This window comes from Saccostrea echinata, unplaced genomic scaffold (genome assembly GCF_033153115.1).
Source record: "Saccostrea echinata isolate AGI-Se365-2 ecotype Australia unplaced genomic scaffold, CSIRO_AGI_Sech_v1 ptg000001l, whole genome shotgun sequence".
Lineage (NCBI taxonomy): Eukaryota > Metazoa > Mollusca > Bivalvia > Ostreida > Ostreidae > Saccostrea > Saccostrea echinata.
Window position 1 is genome coordinate 27,513,195 of NW_026889750.1, and position 21,321 is coordinate 27,534,515.

A 21,321-nucleotide genomic window follows, 5' to 3' on the forward strand; every position below is an offset into this window, starting at 1 on the left:
TATCAATAACCACTTTTATCGTTGTCAGTGCCTTGAGAGAATCATTTTCAAAAATCAAAATGTCATATTTGTTCTTTTCCTCTGTAATTCAGCATAAACGTTATAAATGTCAAGCTCATAAACTGTAATGACGTTTATCCCACACGGGATTTAGAGTGACCTTATCACGTGGTATAAAACTGTCTGCGCGAGATTACAATTGACAACTTTTAGATAAGCATTCCCAATAGAAGCTCCAAGTTAAGTGCGTTAGCCCAAACAAAATTGAAGAAAATTGCAACATCAACAAATTAAAACATTTGCATGCCTTTCACATGCAACAAAAAAATGTGATATCAAAATATTTCGCGTGACAATTAAAATAGTAAGAGAGATATTTCATGTATGTAATGGATATTTATTTCATTATTTATGTTAATTCTAAGATGTAAAAAATAATTACTTTAATAAATTTTCAGCTCTGAAAACATGCCAGATTACCAAGTTGGTAATAAGATAGCAGAGTTAGTTTTGATGACGGGGGAAACAATCAACATTGCTGATGCTCACCAAGACTCCAGATTTGATCCAAATGTAAATAGTCCTTTTAAAATTTCTTTTATATTAAAGATCAACAAGAACAAACTTTTAAGTAATGAATGATGAATGATAAGTAATACATCGATAAGTGATTAAAAATGACAATTTAACATGACTCTGTACATTCTCTTCAGTGTGATGGAGAATCTGGATTCCACACACGCTCTATCCTCTGTAAGCCAATCAGGAACAGAGACAATCAGACAATAGGTATGTAAAACCACGTCCTAAGAGGATATCGGACGATAAACAGATTAATCGTATATGCAGCTCAGATACCTGTTAACAAGAAATATACAATCAATGCACTGGTATCAAGTCAAGGTTGTGCACTTTCGGTTTGGTTTTTAGAAAGACTACATGAACATTATGTTATGGTTCCAGCAGACAAGGCTTTTACAATATCATCTTTGTTTGTAAGGCTCATTATTATAACTGCATATTCGAAGAACTTTTAATTGTTCGTCTGGAAATCCAAATTACACTCACAGTTCACTTTCCAAGGATGAAAATTTTCAAAATCATATTTCAGTGTTTAATACTTTTAACATTCCAGTCAACCAAGGTTAGTTCGATCTCTCCTACCTTTACTGGATTCCTAAACTTCATAAAAATCCTTACAAACAAACATACATTGCCGGGTCCAGCAAATTCTCTGTCAAGCCCATATCTTTACTCCTTACAAAAATATTAACTGCTGTAAAGGAGAAACTTCAGACGTATTGTGCTACATCTTATTCTAGAAGGTGTGAATCAGATGTGGATTTTCAAAACCTCCAAAGAACTTTTAGAAAATTTAGAATCGCCAAAATTTTTTAGAAGTCAGTAACATTAAAACGTACGACTTTTCTACCCTTTATACAACCATTTCTCACGATAAATTAAATACTAGTTGTTTTTTTTTTCTTTTTGGTTTCATAGATAACTGATTCTTTAATAGAAATGGAAGTCAGAAACTTTCGTATCTTGTGATTGGTCATCAAGAAAATTAGTTTGTTAAAAAGCACCCTGATTCTACACAAGTACTCCGAAGTTGATTTTAAAAGGATGATTGAGTTCCTCATTGACAACATTAATGTAGTATTCGGAGACCAGGTCTTCCAACAAACTGTTTTAATTTCGATGGGCACTGATTGTGCTCCTTTATTAGCCGACCTGTTTTTGTATTCCTATGAAGCGGAATTTATTCAGAAACGTCTACATGAGAAAAAGAAAACACTTGATTTGGCCTTCAGCTCGGCATTTAGATATATCGACGACGTTTTATCTATTAACAATAGTTACTTCCATTCATATGTGGACCGATATATCTTGAAATAAAATAAACTTTAAATAAAAGAAATAAAAAAAAAAAACCCACAGAGTCTGTCACATCTGTTTCATATTTGGATGTTTTACTAACTAAAGACGGTAAGGGCCAACTAACAACTAAATTATATGACAAACGAGATGACTTCAACTTTTCCATTGTCATCTTTCCTTATTTATGTAGTAATATACCGCTATCATCTGCATAAGGTGTTTACATCTCTCAACTTATTCGATACTCTAGAGCATGCTCTGAAAAAATCAATTTTTAACCTAGGCAGGCTACTGACAGAAAAGTTGATGCTACAGGAATTTCAACAACCTCGTTTAAAGCATTTCATAAATTCTATGGTCGTTATAATGACCTTGTTAGCAAATATACAATGTATCCTATAATTTGGTCGTAGTTTGGCTGACGTGTTACAGTTGTTAGGCATTTTTTATACTGAAGTTGATTACGGAATGTTCCTTTTACCTGATTAATACATAGGGCTTACGCTGCATGTGACTGGTCAACGGGGATGCTTACTCCTCCTAGACACCTGATCCCATCTCTTGAATTTCCAAAGGTCCGCGTTTTATGTCCTATTCACAGATTTGTATTGTTTGTACATCTTTTGAGATCGATCATTGTTCGATATATTCACCTTTTTCATTCATACCGGTATTTATAAAAAACGAATTATGATTTCTATCCAATTGTTTATTCTTTTTTGCAGAACTCTGACCCAAATATAATCTGTCAAAACTGTAAATATAAATAAAACAAATAAAACACTCAGTAACTATAATTCAATATGTATCTAACTACAAATTGTGTAACTCTTCGCAGTATGTTTATCAAACGATTCAAACTTATTGCTAGATATATATGTCGAAAGAGTCATTAATCAAACATTTAACACATGCTTTTGAACGTATGTTCAACATACTAGTATGTTGATTATTTATGCTAAACAGCTTTTTATTTTCAAAAATATGCGTTGCAATTTCATTTATGCATCGGGGAAAAGTCTCAAGAACTGTCTCTTAGCCTATACATTTATCAATCAAGTATACTCGTATAAACATCCTTTGGATTAACAATGCGAGGTTGTTTGTATAATTAACTCTTACTAAAGAATTAACTAAATAACTAGATAACTATATACCTAGATAATGAACTAGATGAAGATGCAAAAGTAAGGGGAGTTTTATACAGGGTGATTACTTCGAAATTGATTCTTGAATGGTTGACATCGAAGAACAGAAAAAATAAACTTAGTTTTTACGTATCTGGACATGTAATATTTGAACTATTAAAATCCTTTCCGTCCATGCCTGTTTATTGACGTCATCAGTTAACCCGAGAAGGATCATCATTCCCTTGGGATTTCAAATGTGCACATGCGTGTAAATATATGTTGTTATGATTAGAGATGATGACAGTTTCCAAGAAAATTTGAGGTTATTGTTCTACGTACTGAAAATTGCAAATAATCATACCGTGCAGAATTTAAAGTAGTGATTCAGAATAAACTAATGCACCCAAACAATGTCTATACGACGAAATGAGTAGCCTATAGAATTACTGTTAATCAGACATACAAGGGAATGTTGCCTGATTGAAATTACTTTAAGTATCATCATAAAGCTTACTTTTAAAAAGTTTACTGTTAATCAGACATACAAGGGAATGTTGCCTGATTGAAATTACTTTAAGTATCATCATAAAGCTTACTTTTAAAAAGTTTATCATCAGTATCAATCAAATACTGATTTTCAAAGATAAATGCTTAGGTAGAAAACATTATAAATAACTAAGTTTATTACTGGGTGTTAATTTCTCCAAAGATGTTGTGTACTTTTATTTCTAAAATCTACCAAAAAATACTAGTTTCGCCTACATTGGTATTCAAATCGAATTAAGCCTATAAAAGTCACTTTTCCGCAAATAATTTGGTATTTTTCTGAATTTTTCGGACAATTACCAACCATTTTGACTGAATTTACAAAAGAGTATTAGCAAATTGCGGTGTCAAATTTTCGTCTTTCAATATGTCCAATTAAAGTATATATTTATGACTTTTCAGGTGTTGCCCAGGTAATGAACCGAATTGACGGCCATGCGTTTGATGACCACGATGACCAATTGTTCGAGGTACTGTAAGAGAATTCTTGGTTACCGTAGCGCTCAATTGTTAAACCTTAAGAAGGAATTTATTATTGCTAATTAATGCTGCAATTCTAGTCATAGCTTTGAGAACTCAATCAAAATCCACATACTTTGGATTTAAAAGATAACGTTTCTGTTTAAACACATTAACCCTCTACATGTAAATCATATACGGTACCAATTTTGATGCACCAGATGCGCATTTCGACAAATTATGTCTCTTCAGTAATACTCATGCCGAAACCTTGGAAATCCGAAATATTTAAATAAAAAAGACTTTGAAGAGCTGAAAAAAAAGATGCATATTGTTCCATAACTTATCATCATTTTCATAATTAGGAATAATGACCTATTTCTTTAATCACTGCAGGCTTTTACCATTTTCTGTGGACTTGGAATCAATAATTGTCTCCTATACGAGGAAATCGCCGTGGCCTCAGCCAAGCAAATGGTAGCACTAGAGGTAATCCGATTCATCAAACCCGACTTATTTCTTGCGGTCCTTCGCGGCTTATTGCCATAAGTACCAGCATCAATCCTTTCTCAGATTTTATGAACTGATAACTATAGCTAATGTCAATTGTGTTATGGGGATGGTTTGCTTCTGGACATTGTGGTGACCGCAGACAATGATAATTGCTTTCGCTTACATAATTTTCGGTTTTTAGGTACTTTCCTATCATGGGGCTGTATCTGCAGAAGATGTTGTAAAATTAAAGGTAAATATGAAAGAATTGTGTAATCATAGAAAAGTATGGAAGAGAATTCTGCCTGCCTTTGAAAGAAAATTTATAATTACTTAATGTGTGCAAATTGTCATTGGATCGATAGGAATAATATAATGTGCTTCCTCATTACCTATCAATTATATAACACTCCTAGCATGCGGCAGAATGACATAATGTTAATGTCATTTTGAATTGTTAATTACATGAGTCCCGAAAATACTCTTTGTAAATATAAAGTAGAAATTAGATCAATGTGTAATTTCCACTTTACAAGACCAGCTCACGATTTAAAATTCCAAACTACATATACATATAAAAGCATAGCTAGGCGAACACTCTCCAATCACAGCAGCTTCATATTTATGAAAAGTACAATACTTGGACATCATTGAAACCCCAAGTAATCTTATTATTGAAAAATTAAATTCTGGTCATTGTTTAACAAACCGTGTCTGCGAAGTGTAACTTGTCTCTAATTATTCCACAATTTCCTGTATTTTTTTATTTGTATACTAATCAAATTTTGATTTTATTTTTTTTAAACTTAGGATAAAATAATATAGATTTACTTTATTTTTAACCCAAATATGCTCCATAAATATGTAACAATTGCAAACTGCAATAATTCAATTTTGTTATTAAGTTGAGGCTGAATATACATATGCTATGGTAGAACTTGTCTAATCTGAATGTTATATTTTCCAAACGCTTGCCTATTGTGATAAAAACTACGCGTCACTTTCATTAAAGGCATTTTTAAAAAAAATTCTAATTCAGAAAACTGTCATGAACTACTCGTATTCGGATTGGACAAGTTTTACCGTACCTTTAGTATTCATATTGGTAGCTACGAAAGCCTGAGAAAAACAAGAGCTAAAAACATCGACGAAGCTAGATTAAAATGAAAAAAAGGGATTTCAACAATTTGATAAGAAAGCTTGTGTAATATGAAATTCACTGATTTTCATTAATGCATAATAACATCATTTCCAGTCGAGAAAACCATCGGAGGCTCTTGAGTGGAAATTAGACACATTCAATTTCAACGATTTCTCCCTCAGCAGCGACGACATGCTGTTGGCTGCTGTCAGGATCTTCAAAGACCTGGGGTTCAATAGAACATTCAGAATCGATAGTGAGGTAGATATTTTAATTTTCTAGGTCCAAAAAAGCTAGAGCTCATCATTTAGGTAATAATAGAGTTAAGGAAATACTTGAAGGAAGAAATGGATGGTAATTTATTAAAAGAAACATTAAGTTCTCAGATTGATGAACAGTAATTTGAAATGACGGTGGAGGATTAGGAGTAATTTGTTTTTCTTAACGGCCACATGCCTTTAGCTAATGTACGGTACAGATGTTCTAGGAGAAATTCAATAATAATTATGCATATTTTTTTTGACAAGTCTCTCTTTAATTATCTGGTTGTCTTCACCTAAAATATCATTCTTTTCAGGAAATATATAATTTATTTGAAAGCAGCTTTGCTCGTCGGCTTTTTACACTATATCTAAAATTTAATTATGTGATAAAAAATCAGAGAGACTTTCATTAGTATCAAATAATTGATTTATAAAAACATTTTCGGAGCTGATGCCCATAAACACCCCAAAACGTACAAAAATCATTTGGAAATAAAAACTAAAGCTCGAGAGAGAGAGAGAGAGAGAGAGAGAGAGAGAGAGAGAGAGAATATTTATTTTTAATCACTTTTAATTAAATGTGTCAAACCTTGCAGAAGACTTACAAATCACTTATATTTCTGATTTAAGGTGTTGTGTAGATGGATCCTGACTGTTAGAAAGAATTACAGGAATGTTGCCTACCACAACTGGCGACACGCCTTCAATGTGTGTCAGTTTATGTTTGCAGCCCTCAAGGTTAGTAAACATTAAAAAAAGTTTTCTATCACTTTGCCGCCACTAATGTCGTAAATGTTTCGCTGTTAACATATATCAGTATAGTTATAAAATAAGCTATTGAATGCATAATTATGTTTCCCAGCTAATTCTGCATACAAGAGCATGTTCTGAGTTCGATGAATTTTTAAACCAAAGCAGGCTACAGACAATTAAGTTGATGCAAAAGGACTTTCAACAGTCTTTGGATCTTTTAAAGTCAGTAATATAGCAATTTCTATAGTCATTACAATGACCTTGTTTGCAATACAGAAGCAACCTATCGCTGGATCAAATTTTGAATGATATATTTCATACTAGTGGTTAGGCTATTCGTTTTCTATGAAATTTGACTACAGAACACGCTGTTTATCTGATCAATACAGAGGGCTCAAAAAGGGTATGGTCGGTTGACGAGGGATGCATACTCCTCCCAGGCACCTGATCCCACCTCAGGGGTTCGGTTTTTCTCTGTTCACGATTTATATTGTTTAGAGGATCCACAAAATTGATCAGTATTCATTATCCTTTGCTTTTTGTAATACCATTGGAAGGACTATAAAACAGTATCCGGTTTTTATTGACTGATAATACAAAAACTGTATTTATTCGTCAGCCGTACACAATTTTCTTAACTGTTGTTTTAATCTGCCAATCACAAACTTAGGAAAAGAAATATAAGTAATTAAGTCACCATTACGTATGCTGTAGTTTGATTATAACCATGAGAAAAGTAAAGGAAAAAATATGTTGAGCATTACATGATAACCCATTCGCATCATAAGTCTTGTGGTATAACACAAGGATAATCAGGTTGATATTTTCGAAGCCACTACTGGAGCTGACCTATATCCCTGTAATACTGACCATGAAGTTGTACATGTATATTAACAACTCTGTTGAGGTGATATCATGCTCATTGACTAACTTTACAAATGTGTTTGAGTTGTCTTGGTCTCAAATTAGACTGTCAAAATCGCTTTGGAGTTAATCTAAGCTTTGACCTTATATAATTGGCAAATGTTTATGATAAATTCTCATAATTTTCATTTTCCAATTAAATGTATGAATTAGGGACCAGTGTTTTTTTTTAATATTTATGTCTGAGACCTGATAATTTGCGAGAGAATGTATATAATATTTCTATTCTTCTATTGTTTTTCAGTTAAACAGAAAATAAAAACTTTAAGTCGCCCTTGACCAATATGTAAATACTCTGCAAACCATCCGTATTAGTTTTAATAATGTTATATTGTTTTGTATGATTTACGTACCCATTCTGTTATAAAAAAAAGTATTCTGTATCATCTACAGAGGGCTGGAGTAAGGCGTCACCTTTCAGATAAAGAAAGCCTCGCTTTGGTGGTGGCTTGTCTTTGCCATGACCTTGATCACAGAGGAACGAATAATGCGTTCCAGCAGAAGTAATTTCATTTGATGGTTATAATTATGTTTGTAGAAAAAATATGTACGTGAAAAGCTTTTCTTTTCCATTTTGGGAGACCTAAGCTATTTCAGCGATAAAAAAAAGCAAAAATAAATTTTATAATATATATGTAAAAGTGCATAATCGAATAAATGGACTAGAGCCAATTATGTATAATACTATGTATAATAATAGCATACAAATTCTATGTCCCTTTCTGTCACCTGTCATGATAGACAAATATTATATGACAATGAAGAATACTTTTAACCAACAATAACAAATGTATATTATTATTATTCACAGGACAAGTTCAGCTTTGGCTCAGTTGTATGGAACTAAGGCAACCCTAGAGCACCACCATTTCAACCACGCCATCATGATTTTGAATAGTGAGGTAAACTTTAAAAGAAATCTTTAATATATATCTTTGATATGAAAATAACAAAAAGAAAATCGATAAGCATTAAAGATCATGGCCGATGTAACCTAGCAATCTCCAGCTTATGTTATCCTATCATGTCATGACCTTTGAACCTAAAAATTTCTAGCTGTTATAAAACATATCACAGCCGTTGTAACATAACAACCTCAGCTTATGTCATACTATCATATCACGGCCTATGAACCTAATAACGTCTAGCTTATATAATACTATCATATCACGGCCTATGAACCTAATAACGTCTAGCTTATATAATACTATCATATCACGGCCTATGAACCTTATAACCTCTAGCTTATGTAATACTATCATATCACGGCCTATGAACCTAATAACCTCTAGCTTATGTAATACTATCATATCACGGCCTATAAACCTAATAACCTCTAGTTTATGTAATACTATCATATCACGGCCTATGAATCTAATAACCTCTAGGTTATGTTATAACCTTTAGCTTATGCAATTCTATCATATCACGGCCTATGAACCTAACAACATCTAGCTTATGCAATACTATCAAATCACGACCTATGTAACTTGACAACCTCTTGCTTCTGAATTGAGAACTAAAAGGAATTTAGCAGACTTCTGACATTGAGAACTAAAAGGAATTTAGCAGACCAATCTAAAACACCTGATACCCTTAGTATACAAGTTATCTGTTATACACACCGCATATATTGATGCAAGAAGTGGCAATATAAAATATTGATTCCACAAACTCAATTTATCTTAATTCAGCCCTCTTTGTTTTGCAGTCTCTATTGGGTATTTTATGGTGTCATTTCCATGGAAATACATTTTAACTTTTATTGTGATTAGAGAGTTAGTTTAATACGGTACCTAGAAATTAATCGAAATCTAAAGTTTGTTTTCCCCAATAATATACATGTTTTAATTTGTCTTAATTTTTATTCTTCTTGTCATACAGGGCCACAATATCTTTGGAAACTTTAATTCAGAAGAATACAGCGAAGTGATTAAATTGCTGAAAGAGGCCATCTTGGCCACCGATCTCTCTCGACACATTCAGTAAGTCGTCATTAAACCTTTAATATTTACATACAATATGGATTTTGATTTTTTTTTTTTAGAAAACATTCGTCAACACTCAGTTTAGACACATTACAGGGTTGGTCTAAAGCTGTTTTTTTACGAAAATAAGAATTCACCAAAAGAGCAGACGTGTGTCTGCTCAAAAAATTAAAAATTACAGAATGAAGAAGGTAAACATATATATATCGATCTAAAAGAAAAAAACCTACAAAAAATACAAATCTGTTAAAAGGGCATAAAACACAGACCACCGGAAAATCAAAGATGGGATCAGGTGCCTAAGAGGAGTGCCTTGTCCGCCGGTCACACCGCCATAATCCCTGTGTATTGATCAAGTAGACAGAATATTCTGTAGTCATATTTAGTGTAAAACAAAAGCCTAACAATTGGTATGAAATATATCAGTGAAAATACGACCCAGTGATAGGATATATTTCCTAACAAGGTCATTTTAACGACAATAGAATTTACGAAATTCTTACTTTAAACGAGGATGTTGAAATTCCTGTAACATCAACTTATCTGTCAGTAGACTGTCTTGGTTTATAACTTGATCGTACTCAGAGCATGCTCATTAGTATCGAATAAGTTAAGAGACATAAATATGTAGGTGATAATGAAATATAATTACTACATAAATAAGGAAAGATGACGATGGAAAAGCTGAAGTTATCTCGTTTCTCAAACAGCTAAGTTGTCTATAGTCAGTAAACATCCAAATATGAAACAGATTTAACAGACTCTGTGGTGTCTTTTATTTCAAGTTCACCGGGAAATATTGAGTCGACATTTGAGTGGAAGTAACTATTGTTAATTGATAAAACGTTGTCGATATATCTGAATGTCGAGTAGAAGGCCATAGCAAATGTTTTCTTCTTCTCATGCAGAAGTTTTTGAATAATTTCTGCTTCATAGGAATAGAAATAAAGGTCGGCTATAAAAGGGGCACAATCAGTGAAATGAAATTTGACGAAGAGTGAAATTTAACAAAATAATTGCTGCTTTTTTTTTTCCTTCTTAAGAAAGTAGAAGTTAAGTGAATGCAGTCTACATTAAAAATCATTGATAGAGAGTTTCATATTTAAATTTACAGTTCAGCACTAATCTAAATATATTTAAATCATATAATAATTTATATACTCAGTAATAATTTAAAAATAGGAATGTAAATACGACACATTATTAATCCAGTTATGGATCTCCTGAGAGCATCTGTTCTCTTTGCCCATCATGCATTATATCAGGGGAGAAAAAAATCCCGATGTAAATGAAACATAAACAAAAAGTTCTCAATTTCTAGCTAACTTATACGTTTATTTTATGCTTGTTTTTGTATTCTAATGAAGCAAAACATTCAAACATTTCTACGTGAAAAGAAGTTGTTTCTTCCATTAGCCAACATTTTGACATTTAGATATATCGACGAAATTTTATCAATTACCAATATTTGTATCCATTTTCATTCATAGGTTGAATGATTTGTTATGTCAAAATAAAAGACAACACAAATACTGACACATCTGTTTCACATTTAGATACTTTACTAGATATACACATTTGTTGCAAATAGTCAATTGTAAATAGGATGACTGCAACTGTCCTCATGCTAATAATATGATCCCAATGCCATTTGCATGAGTTTTTTAAGTCTCCGAAATGTTGAGATTCACAAGAGCATGTTCTACGTAATTCTCAATTTCTTAACCGTGGCAGGCTACTGGCAAATAAGTTAATGTTGATGGGGTAACAACAATCTCGTTTAAAGTTAACATTTCTATATTTTATTGTCGTTACAATGACCTTGTTTCATATACAACCTGTTGTTTTGTCGAATGTTGACTGATGTTTTCCATGCGAATTGATATGCCATTGTTTTCATATGATTGTATACAAATTACTAGTACTCCTTTTAATCACCCAATCACAAAGGGCTCAGGGAGGGAGTGTTCGTTGGACAGGGGACTTACTCCTTCATGGCACCTGATCTCACCTCAAATTTTACAGGAGTCTATGTTTGCCCTGCTCTCTCATTTTTTAAATTGTTTTATCGGATTTTGAGTTTGATCTCTGTTCTTTATCTTTACATTTATATTTTCCCCCATGTGTTAAAGTTCAAAAGCACCAATTTGTTTGACAGAGTAAGGAACAAATTTTTCGCCATGGTCGACTCAGGAATGAAAAATTGGGATGACAGAGAGTCACGTGACATATTACGTAGTATTTTAATGACGACCTGTGATGTGGCAGCCATTACAAAACCCTGGGAAATCCAGCGAAAAGTAATGATACTTCATTTGATAAGAAAACTATAAATAAAACATCAATTAAAGTGTAATTTCTCTTTTCAAAGGTAAATATGAATGATCTAAGGACAGAAAACTAAAATATGTTAATTAAAATAGCATCGCCTTTGAAGAAAATTATTATATATAATATGTACAATTAATTAAAGAAAGTCGACTTATATAAACTACTAGAATACGCGAATTTTAAAAAAAAAGATTTCTCTAAACAATTTTAATGGAGATGATAGAACACTCTAGATACATGTAAATTCAAAGTTGTTAAAATTATGTTATGTGCTTTCATCTGACTGAAAATTGATCTGTTTTCGTATTTTTATGAAATTGTGAAATAATATCCCACAATTGATGTTGAAAATCTTGAATGACATTAACTAATTTGTCAAAAATTGCGTATTTTCAGTCTCATTCTTTTCATAGGTTGCTGATCTTGTAATGACTGAATTCTTTGATCAGGGTGATAAAGAAAGAAACGAACTGAAAATACAACCACAGGTAATGCCACCCTTATACCTCTTTTCATTTTGATATAAACCAGGTTTTAATGCTTTAGATATATACCTTTTAAGTTGACCGTATTGAACGATTTGTAATGGGTTAACCTTTCCCTTCTTCAGGATAGAGAAAAGATTGTTTAAGAAAAAGAGAAACAAAGTACTAGTACATGTAAAATTGGATATCTTATTCATTTCATTCTAAAGATTTAAGTTTCTAGACCAGTAAATTTGAAAATTGTATACAAGTATAATTTTTTTTCTGCCAGGCGTGTATGGATAGGGAGAAGCAGGATGAACTTCCAAAATTGCAGCTGAGTTGGATAGATGGAATTTGTCTTCCTTTGTACAGGGTAAAAAAATTCAACTTTATAACATTTAAATGCAAGAATTTTAATGAAATAAAACACATGGAATACATCTTAAGATATGCATGTTTGGTGTGTGTGCGTGTATTGTTATTTCGCTAAGTCTGAAAAAGCTTTTCATTTAAAGAAAAAAAAGACAATAATTCATTCTCTTTCTAATGAAAACATTGTTCTATTAGGAGTTTTAATTCAAAGAAATTACGGGCATCATTTTCTCATTAATGTTTTTCATAATTCTATTCGAGTTTTATGTCCAATAGTTTTCAAAATTGTCAGAACCTTTGATTTGCTGACATATACATTAAGTCGATTATTCTTAATTTTGACAGGCATTATCAAACCTCGATTCTTCTTTTAAACCTTTGTATGATGCAGTACTCAACAACAGATCCTGCTGGGAAGTCCTTGATGCAGAAAGACTAGCAAAGGATGCTGCAATGCACACTGAAGTTTAAGATGTCACCGAAGTGTTCCGAAAAACTACCGCCATATTAGTTCAAAATGAAATTTGCATAATTCCATTTTACCGCAAAAAACGAAAGTGCATATTTTAACTTATAAGTGCAATAAAATGTCTTATGTTTTCCTTAACAATTGTTGGAATAACACAGTGTTTGCTTTATTTTCATACTCAATAAAAATTCAATTGTAAATGTTTACTTTTCTATTTTTATTCGTCATTTACCTCTTCTTGTGTCATGACTGACAATTTTATTATCTTTGCTGAGACCAAAATGAAATTTTATACTTGAACTTCACATAATCTCTTTATTGATGGTCATCACAGTTTAATATCTATCGTTTGGGAAACCGTACCTGATGCAAAGATATTATGTAATTATCGACAAGAACCGTTTTATAAATTGTATTCAAGAAGAGGTACACCTTTCAAAAGAGTGTACTGTTTATATTCTTTAAAATTAATTATACAAAACACACACACACACACTGTAAATACTAAAATGATTTTAAATCACATAAATAACTGAATTCCGTAAGATGGTAACATCTCGTTCCTACCTCCCCCGCCCCCTAAAATAAGAAATTACGTGTAATGGTTCCTAAAAAGTTCGTTATAAAACTGATGTGCAGGGTAGAAATTCAGAATATCATCAATTGCACTTGCTCCTTAAGAGGAGGTCCCATCATTTGTGATCAATGGATTGAAGTAATTCCTCATAAACACCTCAATGGACGGATGAAACATTAGGTCATTCTTTGTACTTGGGTGGTCAAATGAATCAACGATTTTGATGGATGTTAATTTTATGAGTTTCTACATTGCTACTGTTAAGTGCCCCTAAATCAATATCGTTCACTCAGAGGAGACGTTGGATGAAAATCATTTTTCACAAAATTTATTGGCAAGTACAATGCTCCCCATTAAAATGTCAAACTGTGATGTATTAACTGATCACAAATCATAATATTACATTATATATTTATCAGAGCAACAATTTTGAATAATTCATATTTAAGAACTGTTTATTTCACTAGCTGTTGATAAAAAGTTTTCAGTATCCAAAATAGTGTCATGTGCTTTCCATTTCTGTTCTCCGCACCCCCTTTGATTGTTCTAAAACAATTTCCTAATTTTGCCAAACAAAGGAAACTCTTTTAATCAGGTTTTTATCATTTTTGATTTCAGGGATCAAAAGATAGAGTATATACCACTAGAAAAACTCTTCTTTGCTCTTGCTTCTATAGGTAATTCTTAATTTCACCTGATATAAACCAAACAACTGCTATGTACTTCCAGAAGAGGACCTTGGGCGACCGGAAACAGCAGCTTTTCTCTCCTTTAAGGACCCACTTCTTTTGGGTATTGATTCATCTGCAAAAGAAATTTTCTTTGGCCTATCTGTTGTCGCATCGTTGTCCTCTTTCTTCTTTTTCAATGACGACTTTCGGGTTTGTGTTTTCTCCCCAACTGAAAGGAGTTTTTGACCGTCGGTATCATCTGATTTTGGCAAATCTTGACGACTTTTAGATCTCCTACTACAGAGTTGATTTCGCTCAACATTTGACTTCGCCCTTGTACACTTCTCTAATGAACCTCTTCTTGATCTTGGTGACTTGTTCAATTCTGCTCCGAAAATGGCATTACTGTGGGTCTTTTCAAATGTCTGTCTCTCTTTCGATAGTTTTCGAATAAATTTTGGTGAAGTTTCAATTTCCTGTGAAATAATTTCATCAGGGGAGGTGTTTGACGTGATATGTAGTTCTCCAACATTGTCTCTGTGTTTGGACCTCGGGGTTTCCCCTCTTAAGTTGACTGTTGAACCACTTTGTGATGATGGATTGTTAACTTCAAACCTGTGGAGGTCGGATTTCGCGCGATAAATATTTTTCTGATGATTCATGTCAGTAATCGACTTCCGGGGTCTGCGAATGGAGGAAATGTATTCTGGGTCACCGACCCATAATGCATTGTCTCCTTCTTTGAAAGGGCTCTTCCCACCTTTTCTTGCAGCTATAGGAGCATGCAATTTATTAATAAATGATGCGGCAATAACTGTGGCTCGAAATTTTGAAGACTTGTTTGGCTGATCATTACTGTCAGATTTGTTGGTGACTCTTGGAGGACTGCCTGTCTCGTCTAAAATGTGCAAGATATATTATGTCTGGAGAATATGAACAAAAAGAAATATAGAGTCGAAATAAATCTATAAAAGATTAAGAAGAGAAAAAAGTGGTGAGGCGGTAACTAGTTTCAGAACAGTCCATTCATCTACAGTGAAATATATGGAGATAACGAACAGTATTCAAGCTCAAATGTCCATTAAACATTACAAAATAGGTGCAGAGCAAACACGGACCTCCAAAACATCAGAGGTTGGATCAGGTGCCATGGAGGAGTGAGCATCCCCTGCCGACAGGTCACACCCGCCGTGTGCTCCAGAAAAATCAGCTTTATTATTGTTATTTTTTCTGTATATGACAAACTATACATGTACATGCTTAACACATTGAATGAGATTAATTGGTTTCTTAATTAACGTTATATTTTAGACGTACTTGAAATATAATCGGCTACATTTATTACATATACATGTATATGCCGAATACAATGAAAGATAAATGTGAGTGAGATCTAGTAACATATACATGTATTTTATAATTTATAAGAAGACAAATAGGTGCAATAAAAAGAATCGAATGAAAAGGGGGGGGGGTTTCAGGAAAGAGAAATTACCCTCAAGCATAGGGCATGAACGCATTGTAAAACAGTTTTTGAAAGGTATAAAGTATCTGATCAATAAATGGTATCCTAAGTCAGGGGATAAAAATATCAAATCAGGTTACATAATATTTGTTACAAGTTTACTACAATAGCAGCAAAACCCTCAGGCAACAAGTAAAGATATCAACAGGATTGTATTCTACCCAGATGAATATAATTCATTATATGAAATGTAATTGACCTAGTACATAGTATTTTTACTAAGATTGTTGAATTGTATTCTTTAGATTATTTTCGTATAAAAAAGGTATTTTTTTGAAAAAAAAAAACTTGGAATGTATTGTTTAATAAAAAAGCTTATTCTGATTTTGTTATCAGTCGTTTTTTAATAATAAACAAAAGCTTACCCCTGGTTTTGTTTTTCAGTGGGGTGGGTGATCCGTATTTAGGTACGATGACCAGTGGATAAGGATTGACAACTTCATCCCGTTCACTAGACTCTTTATCAGGGTCACACATTGTACTCGTTTCAGCCTCTGCTAAAATATCAAATCAAAATTTCATTTTAAACTCAAGAAAACACAGATAATTTCCGTAAAATTAAACTTACGTATAATTCGGTGCCTATATTTTGAAAGTTTTGCTGAAAACGTTATCTTCCTAACAAACATTTTATTGTATGTATTCATGTATTCCTTAGAACTGCTTTCAGATCTAAATACTGTAGTTACTGTATTTTTTGTTTTAATTAAATTCGCAATCAAACGTAAGCTATTTTATAGGATTCTCCCATATGCATATTTAATGAATATAGAGGGCACCCAGTGCGTACATGTACTTTCTGGCAAAAATAAATCCTTTTTTCAGTGGACTCAAGCCGGGATTTTAAAAGACCAGTTTTTTTTTTTAAATAAAAAAATTTGTCTCAATTCATCTTCAAACTTTTAAAATTTATACTTAAAGCAATATGAGATGCAAGTTTGATGTCGGAAATTTTTGTTGCAATATTGTAATTAACTATTTCAATGGCAGAAAAAATACGTTTATAAACTTCTGTTGTTCATATTTGAGATGGAAGAACTATTTATAAGCTTTGATTAAAGCAAAATTACATTATTGTCGTCATGTACAATATTAACTTCTTATTATATAATACTATACATTCCATTGTACAGAAATCTTTCTTTTGTGAAAATTTATAAACTTTATTTTAGTCTAATTGATCATAAATTTTTAATTACATATAGATTTATCATTACAGCACGTTTTAACAGCAAAGTAAAATGCTAAAAAATGCAGCTCATATTGCTTTAAAAAAGACATGCAAGTCAAATACGTCTATTGGAGCGTATCATTAGATTACATATCGGCTAATTCTTTAAGCCTGTAGTCTTTAAATGAATCATTTGAATGAAAAAGAATAAAGGTCCTTACTGTGAACTGTAGAGTCTTCCTGTTCATCGTGCATTGTCTCTTGTTCCTGTTGTAGGCGGAGTAATATCTGCTTAATTTCATTTTCATCTCTGGAATGTTGACGAACAAAGTAACTTCTCTGTTTTTCAATAATTTTCTGTCTTTTTTCGCATTCTAGCTTTTCCACGCTATTTCTGATGGTCATTCCTCTCATGTTATGAGCCTCTAAAGGGGCATTAGGCTTAGAAATTTGGTGATCCATACCTTTTATCATTACTATCCCGTATAAACTCCTTCACTCTTATATGAAGCATACAGTCTTGGCAATTGTTAAATGTCAAGTTTTAATTTCATGCCCATTTGAAATCATTGATAATTTATCTCGAGAATAATAAATTAAACGTTATTTTTCTGAAATATATATATTTTTTCCTTTGACACAGTCTCAGGTATCCAAATTGAGACTCTTTGTTCATTTATAAACCCAAGTATTTCTGTATTGGACCTATATTCATCATGCGGTGACAAACAAAGGCTTGTTTTATTGTTGATGTAGGTTATTTATGAAGGTCTCCTTTTCTAACGATATTTACCTTCAAAATTACAAGCTTTTTCTGTACTCAAATTTCAATTTTAATGTTATATGAAATTCATTTGTGATCATGGGCAGATATAGTCCACATATAACTAACACAAATACACAAGATTGAAACTCAACATGCATTGTCATGAGGCGAAACGCAGAGGTAAATTAAATTTCCCATGCACAATAAATCGACTTGAAAAAATTCAACGTTCAATTAAACATTCTTATATACAGAATTACACATTCGGTATTTCGGTTACATGTTCCTAAAACAAATTCCATAAATTTTGACGTTCAACGCAATTTGAAAGCTGCAGATGAGATCATTTTTTCTATAATATATTCTCAGAGTACTAGTTATTCTTATTAAAGCGTTAGACAGCCTCCGGATTCACATAAAATTCCAAACTTCTGATTTCTTTTCAGAGAAATCAAAATTTTTAAATCAGCTTTAGGAACAAAATGTTTTCACTTCTTCAGTTGTTCTCTTGGTTTAACATTTCACCTTCACTGGTTCTCTTTAATTTGTCCTGTTAGGCAGTGCTCGGAAAGTGAAGTAGTTTCTGTCAACATTAAATGTCTTTATTGCATTCTCATTGATGAGGTAATTTCACCTCCTATAACACCCTTGTAGAGTGCACCAATAGAGGTTAACGTCTATACCACATTTGATACTTATACGGATATATTTATCCCGATCTTAAATCCAACATCGTCCAAACATCATTGTAAAACTCACTACTTCAAAATTCGAAAAATTCCTTTTCCCCCTTCAAATGCAGCAATTCTGACTGAGATGAAATACGGGGCCGATGTTTAGGCAAACATATTTAATATGTTTCGGCAAATAGAACCGTATTTAGAGATATTGATACGAAGAAACTTATGAATGTTATGAATATGTATATGAACATTAAATTCCCATCAATAAAACTTAGAGGGCTATGAGATAATGATAAAGTGACATTTAAATACTGTTATATTAAATCTGAAAATCCGCATACATTGTTCAGACACGGAGAAGAAAGTAGCAATTGTGTATCTGAAACACATAGTTGCCCTCCCCAAACGACCCTTGTTCAATGAAGGAGTTCGTACCGAGTTTGACCCGATATACCTTGTCCGGTTAGGTCAAAAACTTGATGTTCAAATTTTCTGCAAATTACTTCTCTAGAATACATAACCAAAACTAGAACGCCATATATATTTACTAAAAACAATATGATTGCTGATGACAATACCTTAAATAAGTATACTAAAATCCTGTATATAGCCTTAATTTCCAAGCAATTTTGTACTGCTGTTTTAACGATGGAATAAATCCATAAAAAATAATGCTGCAGTTAGTTTATATTCGGTAAGATTGTAAAAAATTGAGCGCCAATGCCTTTTCCCTGTAAAAGGCACACGTAATAAGTATAAAACAACACATATCTGACTCGAGAATATAAATTATCCTGAGAGTACACATTTGTTGAGCGATTTACCAATCATTTAAACAAAAACAGAAAAAATAAATATTATTTCAAAAGAACCTGTGGACATTCCTCTTATTTGAGGAAAACCTCGGTCGATTCCGTTACCTTCATTTCCAGGGGTAAGGAATCGGTCGAAGTTTGCCGATTGAGTCAAAACGCATATCACTTTGAAAAACTGCAACTACTCGGTGCTGTAGCTTAGACTTTCCCACGTCATATCTTTACTCCCCGAAAAAAAAGGGTCCAGGAAAGGGGGATGAACGCCTCAGTATATTATTTCCTCCCATGCACAAAGTCAGTACAGCGTTTCCCTTGTTTTCGGATTACATCAAACGGGTTCTTCAATCGTTTAATTTAATCTTGATCATGATCTATGAAAGTTGCTTTTGTTAGCTCTTTAAATGATCGAGTTTAACTGATCAAAGTATTTTTTCTGTCTTTTGAGTTGTAGGTGTCGTTAAAATTGTTGTTGTTTTTCACTTCTTTTACATTTTTATCTTCTTCTTGATCCAGACCCATTTCAATCCAAATTTGTACAAAGTAACCAGCAGTGAAGGGGGTTCAAAATTGATAATCCCCCCTTCCAAGTAAATTTAATGAAGAAAATGCAAAATAGAGTTCTCAGGAACCACTGGACAAGAAAAGATCAAATTTATTAGAGATATTCTTTACTTCGCGTATATATCAAAGTTTCTTCGAGCTATACCAACGGGGGAGGGAAGGGGTAGGAAAGGCCTCAATTGAGGATACTAGTTTTACATTGGAATATATAGGAGTTTTAAGAATTTGAAAAAAATCTTTTCAAAAGTATTTTGTGTGAAATCAATTCAATTACTGTGTCCATTAGAATTTGTGGGGGGGTCAATGTTTATGGGAAGGGAATATTAAGAAAACTAACTATAATTGTATTCGTTTATTTATTAATCAAGCAAATCAAACATTTGCAAATCTATTTTTTCCCTAAAATGTGTAGATATTCATAACATCCCATTTTCAATTATTCTCTTTTTTTCTTCAATATTAAGTTGTCCCCGTAGTCCTTAATACAGATGGATTAATGCAAAATAATTAGATATAGAAATTATAGTAATGAAACCAGAAATGGATAGATAGAATGGAATGAAATACTAGTGTGTGGAGATAACGAACAGTATTCGAGCTCAAAAGTCCATTAAACATTACGAAATAGGAGCAGAGCAAATACGGACCTCTAAGACATCAGAGGTGGGATCAGGTACCATGGAGGAGTGAGCATCCCCTGCTGACCGGTCACACCCGCCGTGTGCTCCTTGTCATGATCGGGAAATAACGGAAAAAATCCGTCGACAATTCAATGTGTAAATAATGGCCTAACAATTAGTATGTAAAAAAAAGTTAGTCAGCATTTGACTTAATGAAAGATTGTATTTGCTGACAAGGTCATTGTACCGACCATAGAACTTACGAAATGATGACTTTAAACGAGACTGCTGATATTCTTGTTTCATTAACTTGTTTGTCAATAATTTACCTCGATTTAGAAATTGTTTATACGTAGAGCATGCTCTGGCGTATCGAATCAACTGAGAGATATAAACTTCGTATGCAGGTGATAAGGGTATATTGCTGCATAAGTAAGGGAAGTTGACGATTGAAAAGTGAAAGTCATCACGTTTATCATAAAGAAGCGTACTGTAATTTAGGGGGATATTCGGTACTAGTGCACTCTTTGCTAAATTGGACCCCGAGTTGTTTCTTCCTAAGGGGAATTCTATGCCAGGTTCATTTTTCCGGGGCGGGGGAAGGGGGAGTCTATTCCAGACCTTAAATGTCGGGAGGAAAAACTATAATAATAATACTACACATTAAACTAGTCTATGCTACAGCAACGCGGTACCAACTGGGACAGTTTTTTAAG

The 21,321-nt window shown here is 32.8% G+C and overlaps 3 protein-coding genes across 5 annotated transcripts in view; 1 reads left to right on the forward strand and 2 right to left on the reverse strand.

Moving 5' to 3' along the window:
• LOC133188591 (uncharacterized) overlaps nt 1–21,321 on the reverse strand; it is a 151,345-nt gene that overhangs the window by 52,705 nt on the left and 77,319 nt on the right. The window lies entirely within an intron of this gene.
• The window catches only part of LOC133188546 (dual 3',5'-cyclic-AMP and -GMP phosphodiesterase 11A-like), a 279,036-nt gene that overhangs the window by 23,674 nt on the left and 234,041 nt on the right, over nt 1–21,321 (forward strand). For 2 of the 3 annotated variants that reach the window (XM_061324019.1, XM_061324035.1), the window contains 14 exons: nt 459–573; nt 714–789; nt 3,960–4,027; nt 4,413–4,505; nt 4,711–4,761; nt 5,764–5,910; nt 6,543–6,650; nt 7,983–8,092; nt 8,401–8,491; nt 9,474–9,574; nt 11,736–11,877; nt 12,322–12,396; nt 12,665–12,748; nt 13,093–13,407. In XM_061324019.1, coding sequence (XP_061180003.1) covers nt 459–573; nt 714–789; nt 3,960–4,027; nt 4,413–4,505; nt 4,711–4,761; nt 5,764–5,910; nt 6,543–6,650; nt 7,983–8,092; nt 8,401–8,491; nt 9,474–9,574; nt 11,736–11,877; nt 12,322–12,396; nt 12,665–12,748; nt 13,093–13,218 — 1,387 coding nt within the window. In that variant the 3' untranslated portion in view covers nt 13,219–13,407. Of the gene's footprint in view, nt 1–458; nt 574–713; nt 790–3,959; nt 4,028–4,412; nt 4,506–4,710; nt 4,762–5,763; nt 5,911–6,542; nt 6,651–7,982; nt 8,093–8,400; nt 8,492–9,473; nt 9,575–11,735; nt 11,878–12,321; nt 12,397–12,664; nt 12,749–13,092; nt 13,408–21,321 lie in introns of those variants that run through there. The other variant, XM_061324026.1, reaches the window with a different exon arrangement.
• LOC133172892 (uncharacterized) lies at nt 14,420–17,764 on the reverse strand. The gene is made up of 3 exons (XM_061307766.1): nt 17,382–17,764; nt 16,355–16,486; nt 14,420–15,362 (listed from the first exon to the last, which is right to left on the reverse strand). The coding sequence occupies exons 1-3, from the start codon at nt 17,632–17,634 to the stop codon at nt 14,509–14,511; spliced, it is 1,239 nt and encodes a 412-aa protein (XP_061163750.1). The 5' UTR covers nt 17,635–17,764; the 3' UTR covers nt 14,420–14,508.

Bases quoted from the DNA above. Each gene is read 5' to 3' on its own strand.
- LOC133172892 (XM_061307766.1), bottom strand. From the start codon at position 17,634: ATGATAAAAGGTATGGATCACCAAATTTCTAAGCCTAATGCCCCTTTA. The intron at 16,487-17,381 runs GTAAGGACCTTT...TTGATATTTTAG, and splicing joins GGAAGACTCTACAGTTCACA to CAGAGGCTGAAACGAGTACA. The intron at 15,363-16,354 runs GTAAGCTTTTGT...TGCACATTTTAG, and splicing joins ACTGAAAAACAAAACCAGGG to ACGAGACAGGCAGTCCTCCA.